Source organism: Carlito syrichta, unplaced genomic scaffold (assembly GCF_000164805.1).
Source record: "Carlito syrichta isolate Samal-C Ts95f unplaced genomic scaffold, Tarsius_syrichta-2.0.1 Scaffold302918, whole genome shotgun sequence".
NCBI lineage: Eukaryota > Metazoa > Chordata > Mammalia > Primates > Tarsiidae > Carlito > Carlito syrichta.
The window spans coordinates 574,613-597,090 of NW_007247014.1; the positions used below are offsets into that span (position 1 = coordinate 574,613).

The following is a 22,478-nucleotide window of genomic DNA, read 5'->3' on the forward strand; positions in this document are numbered from 1 at the left end:
TCCAAGTAGCCGGAACTACAGACGCATGCTACCACGCCCGGCTAATTTTTGTGATTTATTGTAGAGGCGAGGCCTCACCAAGTTGCCCAGGCTGGTCTTGAACCCCGGGACTCGGGCAATCCTCTCGCCTCGGCCTCCCAAAGTGTTGGGATTACAGGCTGAGTCACCGTAAAATATATGTGTACGTATGCTCATGTAAAGATGTGGCATACCAAGAAGACCCCCTTAAGGTTCCCACTGCACCCCAGTTTCCAATCGCAGAAAAGTCAGCCATTCTGAGTCCCATAAAGATCCATCAGCCTGACTACAAAGGAGACACATGAAAACTCGGAAGAGCGTTTCATCGGAAACTGCTTTAGCACGGTAAACACTCGCCAATCGGCTAGAGGAAGTATAAGTGGCAACCATTTGGCGCCAAAAGTCTAGCGGCGATTTTTTTAAACCTCCCTTCCGCGAAGCCCCGCCCGCAGCCTACGCCACGCCCTTTTTCGCTCTTCTGTCCGCCCAACACCGGGGCACGGCAGGCCTCGGGCCAGGTCGCTTTCCTGTCATGCGCACTGCGGCCCTGCGGTCTTCCCTCTTTTCCCTACTCCGCCACTCGCGGGGCGGGGAACAAGGACCCGGTCATGCGCAGTGAGATTCGCCCAGGTAGGCGTGCCTCGCCCCGCCGTCGTGCGCATGTGCAGTCGCGGCAGGCGAGGGCGGAAATCGGCGGGGAGGCGGGGCTGTGAGGGTCGCCCGCGGCGGACATGGCGCCCTCCGGGAGTCTGGCGGTTCCCTCGACTGTCCTGGTTCTGTTGCTTTGGGGCGCTCCCTGGACCCACGGGCGGCGGAGCAACGTGCGCGTCATCACGGACGAGAACTGGAGAGAGCTGCTGGAAGGGGACTGGATGATAGAATTGTGAGTGCGGGCGGCCGTCCCTGCCGCCGGGGTCCGGCATCCTACCTCAACCCGCGTTCCTCCTGCGAGGCCCGGCGCCCCGGACCGCACCTCCGGGCTGCGGATCCGGGTTCCCGATGTTTCTGGTTCCCCGAACTCCTCCTGGGACCTGCCGCCGTTAGGTCCCGCCCCTGCTAGTGTGCTACCCGTGAATGTGAAGTTTTCCCTGGTGTGCACCCTAGTTTGGTTTCTGGGGCCGCGGTGCGCCCTCCGGGTTGCGCGCCACTTGGGATTCTCTGACTTTCTCTGGGACTCGAGGATGGGGTTGGGGCGTGGGCCTGCTCGTGTCCTAGCCGAGAGTGTGAAGTTTCCCCTTGTGTGCACCCTCTGGTTGCGTGTCTAGGACTGTGGTGAGCCCCCAGGGTTGCGCGCCACTTGGGTTACGGGAGAGGCTGTGGTCTAGCCCCCTGAGGTGCACCCCCGGGGTTGCGTGCCACTTGGAATTCCCTGACTTTCCTTTAGGACTTGAGGATGGGATTGGAGACGGGGGTGGTGGCTGACTAGTGCTCAAACGATCTGCCTTTTCTTGAGATGCTAAATTGGTGATGGTGGGAGGTGATATTGTCGTTATTGACCGTATTGACGATATTTAGTGGTACTACTGATACTGGTAAAGGCACCGTTATTAAGTGTTAACTGTACTGGACAGTGCTAAACACTTTTACATACATCATATTTAATTTCCTGCAAAATTGATTTAGAGACATTTCTAGACTTGGTTTCAGCAAGCATTACAGAAGAGGATATTGAGCAAGCTCTCTCCTCGCTTTTGGTCTATCCTTAAAAGATAGTCCATTGATAGTGTTGGCATTTGGGACTTTTAAATGATCTTTTATGTATTAGAGATGTTTCTTTCCTTTTTAATTGTAAACGCCGAATAAATTCAAGTTGGGTTATTTTTAAACGTTTGTTTCCTTTTTTTCCACTCCTTTTTTGCTTTCTTTCTCTTTTTTACTCCACGTCTCATTTTTCCTTTGGGTGTGTGTTTTTGCCGTGTATAGAATGCCTTGGATTGTGACTCCTAAGCTTTTGTCAGTGGTATTGTATTAAAATAGAAAATTAATATCTTAATGAGGTTATTATAAACTCTCAAGATCCCCAGAACATCATTTATTGCTTGAACAAAATCATGTATCTTGTGTTTGATTCCGATTTATTAATGTCTATTCTGCAGTGGTAGAAAACACATTGCCTTTTCTTGAGATGCTAAATTGCTGGTGATGGGTGGTGGTATTGTCAGTATTGACAATATTTAGTGGTACCTGATATTGGGCAAAACACCATTATTGAGTGTTAGCTGTGTACTGGACAGTGCTAAACACTTTTACATACATTATCATGTTTAATCTCTTACAAATTTTCTATAATAGGTATTGCCTCAGTTTTTACAGATGAGAAACAGATGCCTATATACTTTCATTAGCCTGTCCAGATGCTGGTGTACTTGTTTTCTTTGGGTCTCTAGAGTAGGTTTGCAGTAACTGTTGTTAGAAGACCTCCTTGAACAAGGGTCAGGTCAGTGTTTTCCTATGTATCATGGATTCAGCTAGGGTTGCCAGGTTACGAAGGTGGGTGGAAATAGACATCTCCAAGGGAGAACACAGCGTGCTAAATTATTAACTCCTGAATTATTTTAAGAAACACAAACTTAAAACATTTATATGAAGGGTAAAATGGGCAAATGTTTACAGTATGCAGATGCACAATCTGCAACTCCATGAGAAGAATTCTCAGTCACCATTGGAGCTTCAGGGCAGAGGGTCCATATACAATGCCAGTGTTTGCTTTGCAGTCATTGTCAAGAGTAACTTGTTTTAAATTGTGCCTGTAAAATATTCAGTGTTATAAGGAATATGTTAAGCAATCGTGATTATGAATTCATATATAAAATACAGTCAAGTATTAAGGATATTTTTAAGAAATTTTATTTAACTTTTAATTTTTTTGTTTTAAAGATGTGGGGTACAATTCAGGGTTAGGTATACAAATGTTCATTATGCAGATACCCTTGTTGATGAGGTGTGCCCTCTCTTCCCCAGGCAGATTCCCACTACTGCCAATCCTTTTCTTATAGTATTACAATAGCTGTTCAAGGTCTGCTTATGAGTGAGAACATATGATACTCAATTCTTTGTTTCTGTGAAAGATCACTTAGTATTTTAGACTCTAAGTCCATCCAGCTTGCAGTGAAGTTCATGATTTTGTTCTTCTTTGTGGCAGTGTAATATTCCATCATGCATATGTACCACATTTAAAAAATGTCCTCTTGATGGACAGCACCGTTGGTTCCATGTTCTTGCTATTGTGTGCAGATATCTTTTTTATAGAGTAATTTGAAATCTTCTGGGTATATTCCCAGTAGGGAGATTGTGGGGTCATATGGAAGGTCAGCTTTTAGATCTTTTAGGAATTGCCACACTGTTTTCTATAGAGGCTGTACTAGTTTACAGTTCCACCAACAGTGTAGAAGTGTTCGCTTTTCGCCTCATCCTCTCCATCATCTGTTGTTTTTTGAGTTATTGATGATGGCCATCCTGACTGGAGTTAGGTGGTATCTCAGTGTAGTTTTAATTTGCATTTCTTTAATGACTAGTGAGGCTGTGCATTTTTAAATGTATCTGTTGGCTGCTCATATGTCTTCTTTTGAGAACTGTCTTTTCATATCTTTTGCCCACTTTGTAATAGAGAGGATATTTTTTAATTCTCTTGATCAAGCAATGTAGTGGTCAGAAGTAGTATTAAGGGGATCAAAACTAACAAAATATTGAGCGTGAGTTTAATTCAAATTAGATCATTATATTTATATAGAAGTTATAGTATGGGTAGTGTTTTTTCTTTTTCCTTAGCTAAAGATTCTAAGGTTAAGTAAGCCTTGAAAAAGCAACTAAGAAACAAAATGAGCTTAAAAAAGAAGGGATATAGTAGTCCTAATAATAGTCTGCTCTTAATTACAAGCGAATTATTTGCAGTAAATCCATTTTTCTTTAAAGTCAGGATCTGACTCTTGTCCAGGCTAGAGTATAGTGGTATGGTCATAGCTCACTGCAACCTAGAACTCCTGGACTCAAGTGATCCTCCTTGCCTCAGCCTCCCCAGTAGCTGGGACTACAGGCAGACATCACTATGCCTGGCTTATTGTTAAAAGTTAATTTTTGTAGAGACAAGGTCTCATGGTGTTGCCCAGGCAGGTTTGCAGCTCCTGGCGTCAAGTGTGTCTCCTGCCTTGGCCTCCCAGAGTGTTGGAATTACAGGCATAAGTTTCGTTGCCTGGCCAGTAAATCCATTTCTGATGAGAAGTTTTGTTATAGAGATATATTTTCATTGTAATATAATTTATTGTCAAAGACTTGGTTTTTGTATATAGTACCCATTTGTCTTGTTTTAGGAGTTTGACTTTCCTAAGACAAGTCAAGAAAATGAAATACCAATACTTTTACTTTTGTGTTTAACTGGTGGACTTTATTCATCCTGATTCTGTTAAAAAAAAAAAAACCAAAACCAAAAACTGAGGCATATTATAAGATAATATATAATCAAGTAGAAAAATAAGATCCTAGGGAGAAATCAGCTCCTGGGAAGAGAATGTATACCAAAGGAGTAATTAAAATGCTAATATGCTTGTCCATAGAATTTGTAAACCAAGGTCTTGGAACCAGGCTGACCTAGCTGGCCAGGAGTTTTGTTTGGCCTGCTTAGTTAGTATTTATGTGTGGGGTAAGTTTTGAGGTAATAGTCTTATATCAAAATGCAGATATCCAGCTTCTTTTAAGGAAGTCATTCTTCCTGGGCCAGCATCCCTGTGGCAGTCCTGCTAGGGAGTGGAGAGATTGTCACCTGAAGATGGGACATGTTTTTCCTTACTCACCACAGTCCTGGAAACTTCTTATTTTTCCAACACCCGGCATTTGAGATTCCAGTGGCCACATTTCAACAGAAAAATGGGAAGGTTTTTAAATTGCTGTTTTGCATATGAAAAGCCCTTGTGTCTTAAGAACATATTCTCAGAATTTTAGGAGCTTAGCATCATCAGTTCATAGTTTTTGATTTTCAGATTGTTAGACCCACAGTTACAACTTTTTTTGTCTGCATAAAATTAACCGCTTTGCCATCTTAAGTGTTTTTAGTATAAAATATTCTTCCTAAATTATACATTTTAAAATTTGTGTCCAAAGGTGAATGGTCATATTAAGTAAGTGTGTAACTTTTTTTTCTAAACTGTTTTTCTTAGTTATGCCCCATGGTGTCCTGCTTGTCAAAATCTTCAACCAGAATGGGAAAGTTTTGCTGAATGGGGAGAAGATCTTGAGATTAATGTTGCAAAAGTAGATGTCACAGAGCAGCCAGGTACTGAAAGTCTGTAGTTTGTTTTGTTTCTTTGCTGATGGTGCTAATGTGCTTATCCTGTTTTCCACATTTCATGGTCTTGACTCTACCTTTCCTTAAGTTTTGAAGACAAAACAGTGTGCAGCTAGTTCAGCCGACTTGCCCACCTCCCTGACAGGTGCCCAGTGTACAGTGCCTGCCAAAAGCAGATTGCCTGGTTGTGCATGCAGTTCATTCCTTGGATCTGGTGCTCTAAGAGATCTTGGAGACATCGTCCTCTTCCCATTCTTGTCTACGTTACTGCCTTTGATCTGGTTTTATCTGTATCTCAGGCCCTAGACTGGCATGTGTGATGCCTTTGAGAAGTCCTAGAACACTGTGGTCTAGGTGGACATTGGCCAAACTGTCATTTGCCTCTGTAGCAAGTTTCAGAATAAGACACATGTGATTGAGTGTCTTTGTAGAGTCAAGGTCACAGTCCCTGACAACAGAGGATCTGAATCTCTAAAATTGAGTTCCAAATTTAATGCCTGTGATTTGAGGATGTGGGCTGTTAGTTACAAAACCCTCATGGTTGTTAGGTTCAAGTGTCCTCCTAACTTGGTCCTCTGGACAAAAGGCACGTCCTGCCTTTAGGGATGCTCCTTTCTCAGACCAGCCTCATCCTACCTGTTCTTGTTGGTCATAGTAAACGTGGATTTCTGACTGTCCATCCCAAATGGCGATAATAGATAATATTGAGCACTTTCCTATAACAGCATTTTTCTAACTGTTTGGCACTTATTATTTAATCCTTACACTACCTTGTGAGATATGTGATTTTCCATTTTACAGATGGCATTTTTATTTAATCCTTACACTATTTTGTGAGATATGTGATATCCCCATTTTACAAATAAGAGTACTGAGACATAGTAAGGTTGATCTTAGTTGTATCAGTGTTTGACACATAACCATAATAAATATTAGCTGCTATTGTTATTGCCTGTTTTATGAAAAATTTGTAGTCTTTTTCATTTTTGGCAGTACCATGAACTGCCTTTATTTCTTGAATGTTCTGTGCAATTTTCTTTGACTTTGAGACCTTTCTAAGAACCTATTATGTAGTGCTGTTTCATGACTTATCTTTAGTAGTTTTAATTTAGACAGTGGTATAATCATGTGTTTTTATATATTTCACATATGTGTTCAATATCCAAGGTTTATATATTTTTAAATTGAGATAATATTTAGTAGAGTGTTTTAAAAAACTGCTTTAAGTACATGATTCATTTCTTTATTGTTTTTTGTAAAGCTCAGCAATTAGGTATAATTTCATATTCCTTCCTGTTAGTATGTATTTAAATAATTTAAAGTCAGCTTTTAAGTTGATGTGGTTGGCCTATATAAATAAAACTTGCTGTGTGTTCTTTATCATTTGTAGGTCTGAGTGGACGGTTTATCATAACTGCTCTTCCTACCATTTATCAGTAAGTATTTGAAGATTCTCAGTTACAGAGAAGGATATAATATAGTGTAATCAGAATGGTAGGCTTCTGGCTTGGATCATGTTTGAAGAACTAGGTAATCTCATTATATTCAGGAAGCATTTTAGAAGCCTTATTTTGCTCTTAGGGTTGTTACTCTAGCTGTCTTTAGATACATGAATGATGTGTGAAGCCATCTCTGTTATCAAAAATTTATAGTTGTTTTGGAAAGTGATGCTCATGTGTAGTGGTATGTTTCTGGTCAGCATGGTAAATGATTATGAACCCAGAGTAATGATGGCCCTGTAGAATGTTGACTAAAGGAGAAATCACTATCAGCTGGAGTGGTTCCTAGAGAATGTGGGGTTGAGATGAAATCTTGGAAGTAGAATTTTTAAGAGTGCAGGGTAATCATTCTATTCTGAGAATAGTCTCATAACCAGTCATTAGTAGGAACATGGTGTGATCAAAAAGTAGCTAAGAAAGTGTTTGCACAGCTATGGGTAGAGTAGTGGGTAATATGATGGGATGTGAAATCAGAATGAATGAAATTATATAGTCTTTAGTAGTGCATTTTTAAATTTGACTTTATCTTCTGAATTGAGGGTGGGAAATCTTAAAATTTGTCTGCCCGCTCTGTACCTTAACACCTTAGCTGGTGGGTTAAATATCAGGAGGTACTGAAGATAAGTTGGTAGTTTTTTGTGTGTGTCTGTTTCTTGCTTTTTTTTTGTCCTTCATGTTTTTAAAACTTTACCCCTGCTCCGTTTTTATCTGTTTGCAGTTTTATTCTCTGTCTCTATGAGTGCTTCTCTCCCCTCCTTTCACTTTGTCTTTTCCTCACATACCCCTTAACTGAATATTGGCTCTTCTTTCCTTTTCATTTCCTAGCACCCCCAGAACTTACCAGAAATTTCCTGCTTTCTTCTTAGTCCCATTTATTGTGCCAATTCCCCTATTTTCTGCCTGCTAAAATCCTACCCATCCCACAAATAGCTCACGTGCCACCGTTTCCACAAAACTGTGTTTTTGAATGCTGGATTCCTTGTGACCCTTGCCTCTCGATGGACAAAGGATATCTTAGGCCTATGACCTGCAGATATTAGGCAGTTATTGAGTTTTTGCACTTAAAGATGTGGGAGCCAGGAGAGCATGTATGATCCTGATATAGGACTTTATACATTGGAAATGGGAAGGGGGAGGTAGATGTAAGGAAGACTGCAAAGCTGACTGTAAATAGAATCACTGAAATGGGAAAAAGGGAAGTGCTGTACCAGATGCCTCCAGCCACCTAAAGCAGGGTGCTCGAGATAATATGATTATGACTGAAAGTACCAGAAAAAAATGTTAAAATTTTAATAGTTTAACAATTGCTAATAATTAGTATGTACCAAGCACTATTCTAATAATTTTTCATATAGTAATTCCAGTAATATGTATATTACCTATAAGGCTTAAAATACTTTTTAAAGATTTATCTTATAGTTTTACTATTTGGAAGTGTAACAGTAACAACATCTTAAGACTTATGATTAAAAGAATGTAACCTCATTCTTTTATTTAAATTTGGAGCTGGGATGTCATGAGTAGGTAAATAGTATAATTTGCTACTTGTGCATTGCTAGTGCTTTTGCATGTTAGGATTGACTGTCAAATGAGGTGAAGAAATAGCAAAATAAATATTAAATTATTTCTCAGTGCTGGTTAATACCTAACTCTGATTTTCTTTAGCTGTAAAGATGGCGAATTTAGGCGTTATCAGGGTCCAAGGACTAAGAACGACTTCATAAACTTTGTAAGTGATAAAGAGTGGAAGAGTATTGAACCTGTTTCATCGTGGTTTGGTCCAGGTTCTGTTCTGTAAGTATGAGGGAGTTTTCTCTTACCTATTTCAGAATAATTGGAACAGATACTTATGTCATGTAAAGAAAGCACTCATACTCAATTTGTTTCTTGAGCCTCGTGGCAAATTCAGATTTATTATGTGTTTGATGTTTGATATTTTTAGTTTTACTTTCTATGTCAAACCTAGTTCATGTTTGTTAAGCTAAAGGAGGCATTGTATAGGATGAAGTTGAATACCCTTTCAAGAATATTTTAGCTTTATCAATTTGATCAAAAGTATTATCAAAAACTAACTCTCTCTAAAGTGTGAGTTTAACAATTTGAATGATTAAGGCCAAACGTTTGCTCATGCTACCTTTGACTTCAATTCTTAATGGAAAGTGATTGAATTATGTTTGGTTGGTTATTCACTTGTCTGATATTTGTAGGAATAGTGGGTGAATAGTGACCCTTATAGCATTATTGACCACTGAGCTTTGTCAATAGCTAGAGGATAGGTAAATTTCTCTGTAGCAGTTTGCTATGGAATGGGGAGTTTTGGAAGTAGCAAGTATGTTTTCTGTTATGCTGTTGGGTGCAAGGCCTCACCGGTCATTTGCGAGACCTCTGGGAATAGTGAGTTTTGCTGCGGTCACCTTGGCCTCATTCAGTTGTGGCTAAGCTATCTCTTCCTGTCCCCTCAGTACACTTGCCCTTGAAGAGTTGGGACACCATCTATACAAGTGAAAAGTGCTTTGGATTCTGGGAGTGGGAAAAGATCAGCCCTAAGCAGAATATGCAAGTAGAGGTTTATCTCTAGCATCATTCTCTTCCTGCTTCTCTTCCTGAGAAAACCTCTAAATTGGCCTTTTAACTGTCAGAACTTATCTCCTGAACCACCATGCGCAACCCAACTATGAAACCTAGAATTCTTGAAATAGCTATATTAATGCAGACAATAGTGAAGCTGTGCTTTATGTTTATTAAGCTTCTTGTTCCTATTCTCACTTGGCTTTTAAAACAACAGAAACAACTTGATTAAAGTACCTTTCCATGCTGAACTGGAAATGTAACTGATTTTTGTTCTTTGAAATCTCATCTCTTAAATGAATTGCATTCTCCTCCAGTAGAAGAAGGCAGCTGCTTGAGTCTGTGTTGAATCCTCAGGACAGCAGTCTGTGCCTTTTTTATTGGAGGCTGAATAGGGACACTTCCAGTGTCTGCTCTTTAGGTTCACCCACCCAGTGCGTGAAAATTGGATCTGGCTGTTGAATCAAGATATAACTACAGTAGCTTTGGCTTCTGTGTGAAAAAGCACTTGGCAGCACCAGCAGTACTTCATGCAGGAGGGATAATGGTTGGGGACTCACAAATCCTTTTTATTTCTGAAGCAGCCCTTTTTTTTTAACTACTTGGATTTAAGTATATAAAATAATTATTTTTACTTAGCATTTATTTCCTCTGTTTTGTATATTTAAAGGTATCAAACTGATGCTATTGTAAATTTTAATTAATTTCAGTAAAAAGGAGGGGGTAATTCTTAAGTGGGAAGAATCAGGTCAACAAGTGTTATTTCTTCTTTCAAGCTACCTTTGGTCATTTGGAGGATTTTAAGAGCAAATGAAGAGTTGCCATTTCATAAAGTCTGTAACTTTTTACTCAGTATATTGGAGAAATCATCAGATGAAAGATAAAATATTAATGTCAAAGCAATAGGAGAAAAGGAAAAAAGTCAAATATTTTTTAAATGAGGGTGTCACATGGTAGTAACAAATAAGAAACTATTACTTTTCATGAACAAGCCTTATTACTGGCATGAAATCAGTAATGTGTCACTCGTCTTAACACCAGCAATACAATCTGTCATGTCGAGGAAATTATAGAGTAGAAAATAGAATTTATAGATGTAGACAAAGCTGTATATGTTACTCAGTTTTCAACTCTTTTTTATTTTAGGATGAGTAGTATGTCAGCACTCTTTCAGCTGTCTATGTGGATCAGGGTATGGACTAGAATATTTCTGTTTTAAACATTTTTGACACTGTCACTTTTTAAAAAATGGACAAGTTTATAGTTTACTTTTTTTTTTTTTAATTTTAGACTTGCCATAACTATTTTATTGAAGACCTTGGATTACCAGTTTGGGGATCATACACAGTTTTTGCTTTAGCAACTCTGCTTTCAGGACTGTTATTAGGACTCGTGAGTACTTCATTTTCATAGTACTAGGAAGAAAAATATTTAAAAATGTGACATTTTAATATAGTTGCATTAGCTGCTACATTGTATACTACATTCAGATTTCTTATAATCTTTATTTTTGCAGTGTATGATATTTGTGGCAGATTGCCTTTGTCCTTCAAAAAGGCGCAGACCACAGCCATACCCTTCAAGTAAGTATATTTTAAAGTGCTTAGTTTTTGTTCACTCTAATCCCATTTCTGTAAACATAGTCACTCATTTAACTCCTGCATGTGGAGTGGTGGTGTGTATCAGCTGTGGCGTAAGGGGATGGGGAGGAGCTATCATGTGAGAATGGTAGCCCAGTGAATTTGTTGAAACATATATTTTTTTTTGATCTCTTACGGAGAATTTTAATATTGCGTATGGCATGTAGATATTAAGTGACATTGATCTGATGTTAGTTTATTTGAAAATTTCATGCTATTTATGGAGCTATCTGAATATACTAGAGTCAAAATTTTAATAAGTTGAATATATTTTACTCTTAGAGTGATTAATTGGTATAGTGACCACATTTGAAGATTATGTACTTACAGCAATGTAAGTTTTTTTTGTGGTAGGACATTGGGAAAAGCAATTCTTGTAGCTGATTTAGGATTGGCATTGGCACTGAACTTTACTACAAAACAAATTTATATATTTATAGGTATTTGCCAATCATGTACTGTTTTTTTAATCTTAAAAATTGTACTGTTAATGGAAGCCCTCATATTTGCAGTTCTAAAGAACGATTACATATCTGTTACTCTGTTTGCTTTTCAGCAACTGTATTAGAATGCATAGGCAATACTCCCATTTTGTAGTTGAGGAAACTAAGGTTCAGAGAGCTAGAGTATTTCCTTATGGTCACAGGAATGACAGAGTTGAGTGTTCAACTAAATCAGACTTGTGGCCTGATATTTTTTCTGTTACCCTGCCTTTCTTGACTTAGAGCCTATTGAAGTCAGAATTTCTGTAATGAAATCAATGGAGATTGCGTTTACAGTGTACTTCCTCCATTAAATAACTTAGGTCATCTTTTCATTTCTCAGGTAGTTGTAGTGATAGTAAAAGGACAAGCATGGGGAGGAAATCGTTTTATCCATCAAGGGCTACTGACCTATAGGGAAAAAAATGTAAGCACAGATTACTTAAAAGACAAATTTATAAGCCGGGCTTGGTGGCTCAGCCTGTAATCCCGCGCCTTTGGTAGGCTGAGGTGAGTGGATTGCCTGAGCCCGCGGGTTCCAGACCCGCCTGGGCAGCGAGACCTCATCTCTACAATAAATAAAAAAAATCAGCCAGGTGTGGTAGTGCACGCCTGTAATTCTGGCTACTTGGAAGGCTGAGGCGGAAGGATCGCCGGAGCCCAGCAGGTCAAGACTACGGTGGCCGGGAGTGGCCACTGCACTCCAGTCTGGGCGACAGAGTGAGACTCCAACTCAAAAAAAGACAAATTTATTATTAGGTTTAAGTGAAGTGAATTAAATATATAATGCTTATTCACCAAATTTTAATTTGTGAATAAAACATAGGATTTGATTTAGTAAATACACAAGATAAGTATATAAAAATACCTATATAAATGGTTGCTGAATCATGACGGTTTGACTTAAAATTTTTCAGCTTTATGATGGTGCAAAAGCAATATGTTCATTAGAAACTGTACTTCAAATTTTGAATTTTTATTCTTCCCCAGACTACTGATAGATCATATAATACTCTCTTGTGATGATGGCAGATTAGGCTAGGTATAAAGAGCATTTTTGACTTAACGATATTTTCAACTTATGATGGGTTTATCAGGACACAGCCCCATCATAAGTCAAGGGGCATCCGTATTATGTTTGGTTTTCTTGGTTACCTGTTCTGCCTTTATCCTCACATAAATCCTACATCTGTCAGAAATCTGTAAGATTAGTGTGCAGCTGGCCTCGGATCCTATACATTTATCACATTTCATGTGAGTCATGTGATATGTAGACTGAATCATTATTGCCAGTCTTGTTAGATTCTCTTCTCATCTTGCAAGTGTTTACTTTGGGAGTCTTCATAGATTGATTTCTCTGAGGACATAAATGTTGGTGTCTAAGTAGTCTTACCATGTAGAGCAAACTTCAGAGAGTCTTAGATTTTCTGGAGAACTTGTTGAAACCAAGTGCCATCCTCATCCCAGGTGAAGTTGATGTTGCTGGTCTGAGGACCACTATTTGAGAACCATTGTCTTAGAGAAAGTAGTACCAATAGGAAATCTACAGGCCCTGGCCTGTAGTTTGGTATTAATCATACAAACTTCTTTTTTTTTTTTTGAAGTGGAGTCTCACTCTGTCGCCCAGACTGGAGTGCAGTGGGCGCTCCCGGCCACCGCAGCCTCGACCTGCTGGGCTCCGGCGATCCTTTCGCCTCAGCCTTCCAAGTAGCCGGAATTACAGGCATGCGCTACCACGCCTGGCTGATTTTTTGATTTATTGTAGAGATGAGGTCTTGCTACCCAGGTGGGTCTCGAACCCGCGGGCTCAGGCAACATACAAACTTCTTAAAAGAATACTGACTTCTGTAGGCCCCCTTCCGGAATATACTGTGGAATATATGTAATTGCCATGAAAGGAAGTAATTGTTTTTAAACAAGAAGGGCAGAACACTGAATCAGTATAATTTTAGACTTCCTAAGGGTTGAACATAGGGAAATGGCAGAGATAATATTGTGCCTCTTTTAGCAAGTTGCAAAGAAATTCGTATCCTGGAAATGAAATTTTTTAAATGACTTAGCTAATTTACGTCAAACTACTCAAGTTTGTCTCTCCTCTATTAAGATTCACAGTAAAAGTCACTAGATAAATCTGTATCTTTAAATATCTGTTAATTTGGAGAGATTGAAAAACAAAGTTATAGGTTTTCTGAATGCCTTCCCTATTCATTCAAAAAGAAGGCAAGGACCAGTTGTGGTGGCTCATGCTTATAATACCATCACTTTAGGAGGCGAATGTGAGAGGATTGCTTGAGCCAAGGGGTTTGAGCAACTTGGTGAGACCTCATCTTTACAATAAATCAAAAAGTTAGCTGGGCATGGTGGTGTGTACCTGCGGTTCCTGTTACTTGGAAGGCTGAGGCAGAAGGATCTCTGAGCCCAGCAGGTCAAGGCTATAGCAGCCGTGAGTGTGTCACTGCACTCCAGCCTGGGCAACAGAGTGAGACTCCAACTCAAAAAAAAAAAAAAAGAGAAAGCAAGTATGCTCTTTGAGCTAGAGAGATCTGATTGGGGATCATCCCAGCTCTACTACTTAATAGCCAAACAGCATGACAGACGTTTCCTAACCTCTGAGCATGTTTTCTCCTCTGTGAAATGGAAAGTAATTATACTTGCCCTGTTTGGTTGTATGATACTTTAAGATAGGTATGTGACACTCACATTATCCTGGTAACACATAATAAGCATATGATTATGTAATTTGTAATTTGTAACACATAATAAGCATATGATTATGTAATTTGTTTTCTTTTAGTGATACAACTGATAGATGATACTAATCCAGACTTTATAGCAGGTCACATGATTTGTTTTCCAGTGTATGCGATTGTCTTAAATTTTGAGTTACTAGGGAAAGAAACCCAACTCAGTCTACTTGTAAGCAAAATAGGAATTTTTTGATTTAGGTAGCAAGGAAATCTAAGGGTAGAGTTGACTCGATCCTTGGGGCTCAAGTGATATGGCCAGGTGTTTTTGAATTGATTAGTTCTCCACACCTTTACTTTTCCATTTTTGTTTGACTCTTTTTAGTTAGTAGTATAAGATGACTATGGAAAGCTCACAATCCGAGAAGAAGAAGGAAATCCATTTTCTTCCTATACCAATCTATCTTTTGGAGAAATTTTGATGCACTCTACTTGTGAAGGGACTCACTTCTTGGAAACCAGGGTTTCTCAGCCTTGACATTAAGGTCATTTTTGACCAGATAATTCTTAATAATAATTGTGAGATAGTCTGTCTTTTGTACATTATTGGATATTCAGCAGCATTCTTCTAGTTGCCAGTAGCAATGACCCCATCAGATGTGACAACCAAAAATATCCCTGGACATTGCTAAGTGTTCCTTCTGGGGACCAACTTGCCCTTGGTCAAGAACTGTTGTAAATCAATACTTGCCAGAACCATATGGAGTATGGCATGGGGAAGGAGGCTGTTAATCCAACAGAAAAAGGTATGCCAGGCTGACTGTACAATAGACTGTCCACTACTGGAAATTCTTCTCTGTAGTTTGTCTACCTTATTAACCCAGTCCTTCCCTCGATCCCTCTCTACGTCCCCACCCCCACATTCTGGATTGCCTTGGATTAGGGGCAGTCTGAGATCACTGAACAGAGTAAAATTCTTTGCCCCAATTCTGTCTCCTGTATCTCATCACAGTGTACGCTAAGCTTAAGTTAACTTGCAACTGGTCCTATAAAAAATAGAAAAGAGGCAACCCCCTCTGGTCCCCTCCTGCTCTGGGAGCTTTTCTGTCCTCTCAATAAATTCTACTTTAAAAAAAAAAAAAATGAAAAAAATGAAAAGGTATATTTAAATATTCATTGAGCTATATACTTAACATTTTTACATTTTATTGTGTGTAACTATACCTTAATAAAATAATATATATGGGGGATGAGGAAGGGGAAGCACATTTATTTAAGACCAAAAGAAATTATGGACAGGAATATAGCTGTCAACTGTAAATTTGTAGTTTCTGTTCCCCTGGGAACTCAAAAGTGTAATGTTGAAGTTTTAGTATACTTATTGGCTTGAAGATTAATAGCAAATTAGAATAAGGTATATATATATTTTAAGCAGTAAGGGATTATTTGCCACTGTTAATGACACTAATGTTAAGTTCCTATAACCCACTACCATTGGACCAGCTGGTTTCTTTCAATGCAGTAAATTTTCTTACAACTTCTGTATTCACAGTATTAAAGCTGATTAATTAATTTCGCTTTAGTTTTTAAATATGTGGGTAATTAGAATGAATTTGATAAGTAAAATGTCTCCTCAAAACCAATTTTTAATTTTATAATATTCACTGGTTTCTTTGTGTGTCTTATTTTTAATAACTTATTCCTTTTGAAAATACAGTCTTGGTTGGGCCGGGCTTGGTGGCTCAGCCTGTAATCCCAGCACTTTGGGAGACTGAGGCAGGTGAATTACCTGAGCCCGCAAGTTTGAGACCCTCCCAGGAAACTTGGTGAGACCTCATCTCTACAATAAATCAAAAAATTAGCCGGGCATGGTAGCGTGCCCCTGTAATTCTGGCTACTTGGAAGGCTGAGGCGGAAGGGTCGCCGGAGTCCAGCAGGTCGAGGCTGTGGTGGCTGGGAGCATGCCACTGCACTCCAGTCTGGGCGACCGAGTGAAACTCCAACTCAAAAAAAAAATAAAGAAAATACAATCTTGATAAATACCAAAGGAGTTTATGGACATATGAGTCATTGTTGTATCTTGATTTTACTCTAAAGCAAATCTAATACATCAACAAAAACACACTTTTGGTCTTTGTCTTTAAGAAAAATTATTACCAGAATCTTCTCATCCTTTGAAGAAAGTGGAGGAGGAACAAGAAGCTGATGAAGAAGATGTTTCAGAAGAGGAAGGTGAAAGTAAAGAAGGAACAAACAAAGACTTTCAGCAAAATGCCATAAGACAACGCTCTCTGGGTCAATCGTTGGCCACAGATAAATCCTAGTTAATTTTTATAGTTATCTTAGTATTATGATTTTGACAGAAACAGAAGATGGATTGTTTCTTTTGGTTTGAAGTGAACTGTGACTTACTTGTATATTGCAGGGTTCAGTCTAGATTGTCATTAGATTGAACAGTGTACATTCAGAACATAAAAGCACTGGGCATAAATTTTGAAATAGCATTTAAGCACAATATGGTGATTTAAGCAGTTATTTAATTTTTGAAAAATCTGGTGCCAAGCAATAAGATTTGTGTATGTTTATTTGATAATAACTTGTTTCAAGTTTTGTTTCAAGAGTTTTGAAAATTTACATTTCTCAAATATTACATTATTGGGGTATTTATTATTACTTTAGAGAAAAACATTTCTCATTTGATATAATTTTTCTCAGTTTCACTGTGTGAAAAAAAGACAATATTTCCCATAAATGGGAACTTTACCCATTGTCTCGAGAAATGTATATTTCAATGACAACTCCATGGTCTTTTTAGACATGGACTTCAATATTTCCTCATTTTTGGATTATGCAACTAATAAAAACTACCTTATAGTAATTACAGTTTTCTACACATGATAATACAGGATATGCTACTGATGTAGGAAGTTTTTATTAAGTCCATGATATTCTCTTGATTCCTTTAGAATTTATTTCCTTTTTTGTATTTTTCTTATTTGCTATGGCTTACATTTTTCAAGTTGGATGATAATTTCTCAGAAGTATTTTTTATGTTTTGGCACAGTACTTTTTTTTTTCCTGAAGTTTACTGAGACATTTATCAGGTTGAGCTGTCTGTTGACAATGAACATTTTGGCCACTCATTTCAGATTTTACATCATTCTTGCTGAACTTTTTTTTTTTTGAGTTGGGATCTCACTCTATCGCCCAGGCTGGAGTTCTGTTTGACCTTTTTTCTTTTTTTGGAAGTGAAGGTGAACATTCCTGATTTTTTTTTTTAATTTGATGTGGGAAAGCTTTGGTATTTTATATTTTGAAAATTCACAAGATAAATTTGATATAAAATTTTGCATTCTACTCAGGAAAAAGCATCTTATAGTGTATGTTTCAAATGTATCTTTGTCCTAAAATATAGAAAGTTCTAATTGGTTTTATAGTCTATATGCTTAATGTTTTAAAAATCATAGCATTTTTATGTTTATAAAAAAACTTAATATTCTGGTCTTTCCTGACTACTAATATTATGTGGTGTTTCACAGGTGGAAATCAGCAGGATGGAACATTTAGTGTACTTTCACCTCTTTGCAGAGTTAGAACACATAGTTTTCACCTTATGGCAAGGGGGAAGGGGTGCAATGGAGGACTATGAACCTCAAGAAAGGAAAGAACTATAAATACAGTGAATTAATTGACTCTTATGTAATAGACAATTTGTGTAATGTTTCCTTTTTTCTAGGCTCTGTTGCTCTGTAAATCCATTAGACTTACAGTGTCATGATGTACAAGTTTTCATTAAAGGACTCTCCTTTAGAATATTAAACATTCTACCATTGAAGAGTTTGGATGTGTAACTTGTGATGCCTTAGAAAAAATATTCTAAGCACAAAATAAACTTTTCTAAGTACTTCACTAAAGCTGAAGACAAGTATGATTTCTGGTTGTTTATTTGAAATTATGGTTTATTTCTTTGTATTTAACCAATGTGCATATGGATAGTTGTGTGTCCCTATAGATGTACTTGATATGTGTAATCAAAAGACTAGCTATTTTTCTGCTACTTGAAATGATTGAGGACAATAATGTTAATTAATTGAGTATTCTGTTTTCTAGTGTACTTGACACTGCCAAAGTTTTAATGAGAAAATACTGTATTACATGGCTAGAAAGATTCCATTAGAGGAAAAGAAAATACTGTGATGGTACAGAAAACTAAAAGCAGGTTGAATAGCTAGGGTCTTGAAATTTCAGAAGATGTACAATCTCACAGTTCTTAAAGATTGTCACTTTGTCACTGTAGACTTCTGAATAATTTTTGATTGGTGACAAACTCACAGAAACTATGGAGTTACTCACAAATGATTTAAGAAGGAATAAGGTGCAGTGCCTGTAGCATCCATCCATAATCAGTTTCACTGAGGTATTGTGAAATCTGATCCCTCTAGTGGAAGATATGGTGTTTGCCACATATTGGCTACATACTTAGTGATTATCAGCAAGACTGAAAAAGTAATAGTAAAGATTCTGAATAGCTAATGAAGTTATCTAAATAGCCACCATTCACACAGTACCTACTGAACTTTACTAAGTTGTTTTCCTGTATTAATTGACTTAGTCCTGATATTTACTAAGTAAGTCAGGTAAGCATTGCGCATCGTTCAGGTGAACAGGTTCAGAGCAATGGTGGAAATAGGTAGAATTTGACTAGTTCTGATTCCATATCTTGCTATTTTTTTCAGTCTGAGTAATGAAAATTCAGCAATCTCTATTTTTGTCTTAAAATTTCACTTCTATTAGAATATGGCAATAAGTGCTATTCAGAAATATCATAATTCAGTATTTGCAATCTTGTGATGTTGGTTGCTGCATAAAGAAAGTTATTACTGTAAATGATGCTTCTGAAAACAATTTTCTGTCAAGTCAGTTGTGTCCTTATTTAACTCTTTGCAAAAAAGGCATAGTTCTAGACTTAATTATTTTGCCTAGAACTGTAAGGTGATTGTTGTTGTTATTACTTTGAGCCAGGGTCTTCCTCTGTTGTCCAGGCTGGAGTACAGTGGTGCCATCACAGCTCACTGCAGCCTCAAACTTCTGTTCAAGCAATCCTCCCACCTCAGCCTCTCAAGTAGCTGAGGCTACAGGTATGTGCCCTCATGTTCAACTAATTTTTCAATTTTTTGCAGAGATGTGGTCTCATGATGCTGCCCAGACTAGTCTTGAACTCCTGGCCTCCCAAAGTGCTAGGATTACAGGTGTGAGCCACCGTGCCCAGACTGAGACTAAAATTTTGAATGCACATTTTGACTCATATTTTAGTGTTACACAGGGCATTCTAATTCATCACCATAGTCAATTTAAGGCAGAGTTCTTACAACAAATTAATTTTGATAGAAGGGCTGGCATTCAAATAAATGTATAATTTATACTGTATAACTCTAACTGTATAATTCTAAAAGTAAAATTTTAAATTGAAGATCCTTGCAGATTTAGATATGTTAGTATTGCATATGAAAGGGGAAGCCCCCCAAACCAAAAATTTATTTAAAATTGTGTATTCTTACATGTTTAAACTTTAGTCACCTTTAATGTACTCTACATTTGATGCAATATACCTATTGAGATGCTTTTTCCACTGCTTAAAGAGTTTTTGAGCTCATCAATTTTGATGCCTTTTAGTGTTTCTGCCGTTTTTTGTTTCACCTCTACCACAATGGCAAAATGTTTCCCTCTGAGGACTTTTTTCATCCAGGGAAACACAAAAACAGAAAGTCACTCAGGGCAAGATCAGGTGAATAGGGAGGGTGGGGCACAGGGCTCATGCCATTTTGGGGCAAAAACTACTGGACACTCAGCAGTGTGCACTCATAAATCACTCGTCATAAAATTAGCAAACAGGTTGACAGAATCTTAAAAAGAATTCACTGATGCCAAACAAAGCTTCTCAAAGTAATGGTAGCTGGTACGCTGATGCCTGCAGGTTTCTAGAACATTTACCTATTAGAAGCCTGTACTTCAAGGGGCCCATCCTCCAAAAAATAATTTCATTTTTTGTGTATCTAGCAAATTTTGTCTTTAAAATCATTAGAATAGAGCAACAGATTTCAGTTGGAGGTTTAATAATGAGTAAGTCGGATTATATACTTGAACCTGTATAAAATGCTCTCTCTTTTTTCCTGTCATTTATTTTCAATCCACAGACAATTGTGTATGTTTATGTGATACAATGTGATGTTTTCATCTATGTATACATTATGGATTCAGTTGAGCTGATTAACATCTATCTGTCACATCAGTTTATCATTTTTTTTTGTGGTGAAAATGTTAAAATCTAATTTAGTAATTCTGAAATATATATTATTAACTGTGATCACCATGCCATGCAATATATCATTAAAACTTAAAACTCTGGTCTAACTAAAACTATGACATTTGATTAGCATCTTCTTTTTTCCTCATCTCTTCCCTTAACCCCAGCATCTGGTAGCCATTTTTCTATTCTGTTTCTATGATACTGACTTTTTAAGATTATACATATAAGATCATATAGTATTTTTTCTACTCCTGATTCATTTCACTTAGCATAATGTCTTCCACTTGCATCTGTGTTATTGCAAGTGACAGAATTTCCTTTTAAAGTATGTATAGTATTCTATTGTGTATACCACATTTTAAAAATCCATTTATTCATTGCCAGACACTTAGATTGCTTCCCTATCTTGGCTACTGTGAATAATGTTAAAATGAACATGGGAGTGCAGATATCTCTTCAATCTGCTGATTTCAACTTGTTGGATATATAACCAGAAGTAGGATTACTGGATTATGTGATAATTATTATTTTAATTTTAAATATGTGGGGTACAATTTAGGATTAGGTAGAAGAGTGGTCATCATGCAGGTAAAGTTTTGGTCTCCCTTTGGTTCCTACTTTGCGTGGTTTGAGATCAGGTACCCTTATTAGTGTTATGCCCTCCCCCCACACCTCCTGGCAGCATCCCACTACTGCCAATCCCTTTCAGGTAGAATTATGATAAATGCTCAGGATCAATTTATGAGTGAGATTATGTGCTACTCAGTTCTTTGCTTCTGTGATAGAGCACTGAGTATGATAGACTCTAAATCCATCCAAGTTGTTGTGAAGTTCATAATTTCGTCCTTTATGACTGTGTAATATTCCATTGTGTATATGTACCACATGTTTTTATCCAGTTCTCTTTCAATGGGCAGCATGGCTGGTCCCATGTTTTTGCTATTGTGTATAGTGCTGCAATAAACATGCGTGCACAGGTATCTTTTTTGTACAATGATTTGAGTTCCTCTGGATATATTCTTTCAAGGGGGATGGCTGGGTCATATGGAAGGTCGATTTTTAGATCTTTTAGAAATCGCCACATTGTTTTCCACAGAGGTTGTATTAGTTTACACTCCCACCAGCAGTATAGACGCGTTCTCTTTTCCCTGCATCCTTTCCAGCATCTGTTGTTTTTTGAGTTATAGATGATGACCATCCTGACTAGAGTTAGGTGGTATCTCAGTGTAGTTTTAATTGCATTTCTTTGATGACTAGTAAGGTTGAGCATTTTTTCATGTATATGTTGGCTGCTTGTATTTTTTCTTTTGAGAAGTGTCTATTCATATCTTTTACCCACTTTTTAATAGGGCTATTAGTTTTTTTTCCTTTCAGCATGTTTGAGTTCCTTGTAGATCCTGGTGTTAGGCCTTTGTCAGATATACAGTTGGCAATTATTTTCCCATTCTGTGGGCTTGTCTCCCTGCCCCCTTGATGGTTTCTTTTGCTTTGCAGAGGGTTTTCAGTTTGTTGAGGTCCCACTTGTCTATTTTATCTCATATGGCATGGGCATTTGGGATTTTAATCAGGAATTGATTGCCTGAGGGTATAGCCTGCATTTTCTAAGATTCTTGTAGTTTGAGGTTTTACACTTAAGTCTTTGATCCATTTAGAGTTGATTTTTGTGAATGGTGACAGGTAGGGGTCCTGTTTCAGTCTCCTGCATGTAGTCAGCCAGTTTTCCCAGCACCATTTACTGAATAGCTTCTCCTTTCCCCAGTGATTGTTGGAGCAGGCTTTGCCAAAGATGAGTTAGTTGAGAAACTGAAGTTTTGCTTCTGGAATCTATCCTGTTCCCTTGTTCTATATGTCTGTTCTTCTTATACCAATACCAGGCTGTTTTGATTATTGTAGTTTTATAGTAAAGTTTAAAGTCTGGAAGTATAATACTCCCACTTTGTTTCTTTTGCTAAGAATTGTTTTGGCTATTCGTGGTCTTTTATATTTCTTTCTTTTTTTTTTT

General features: G+C 37.8%; 1 protein-coding gene across 1 annotated transcript; it reads left to right on the forward strand.

The window, feature by feature from the left end:
• Window positions 1–626: 626 nt before the first annotated feature.
• Window positions 627–17,337, forward strand: TMX1 (thioredoxin related transmembrane protein 1). The gene is made up of 8 exons (XM_008057278.2): window positions 627–901; window positions 5,169–5,284; window positions 6,687–6,732; window positions 8,461–8,589; window positions 10,510–10,555; window positions 10,654–10,755; window positions 10,880–10,946; window positions 16,315–17,337. Exons 1-8 carry the CDS (start codon window positions 750–752, stop codon window positions 16,491–16,493), a joined length of 837 nt encoding a protein of 278 aa, XP_008055469.1. The 5' UTR covers window positions 627–749; the 3' UTR covers window positions 16,494–17,337.
• Window positions 17,338–22,478: the final 5,141 nt, after the last annotated feature.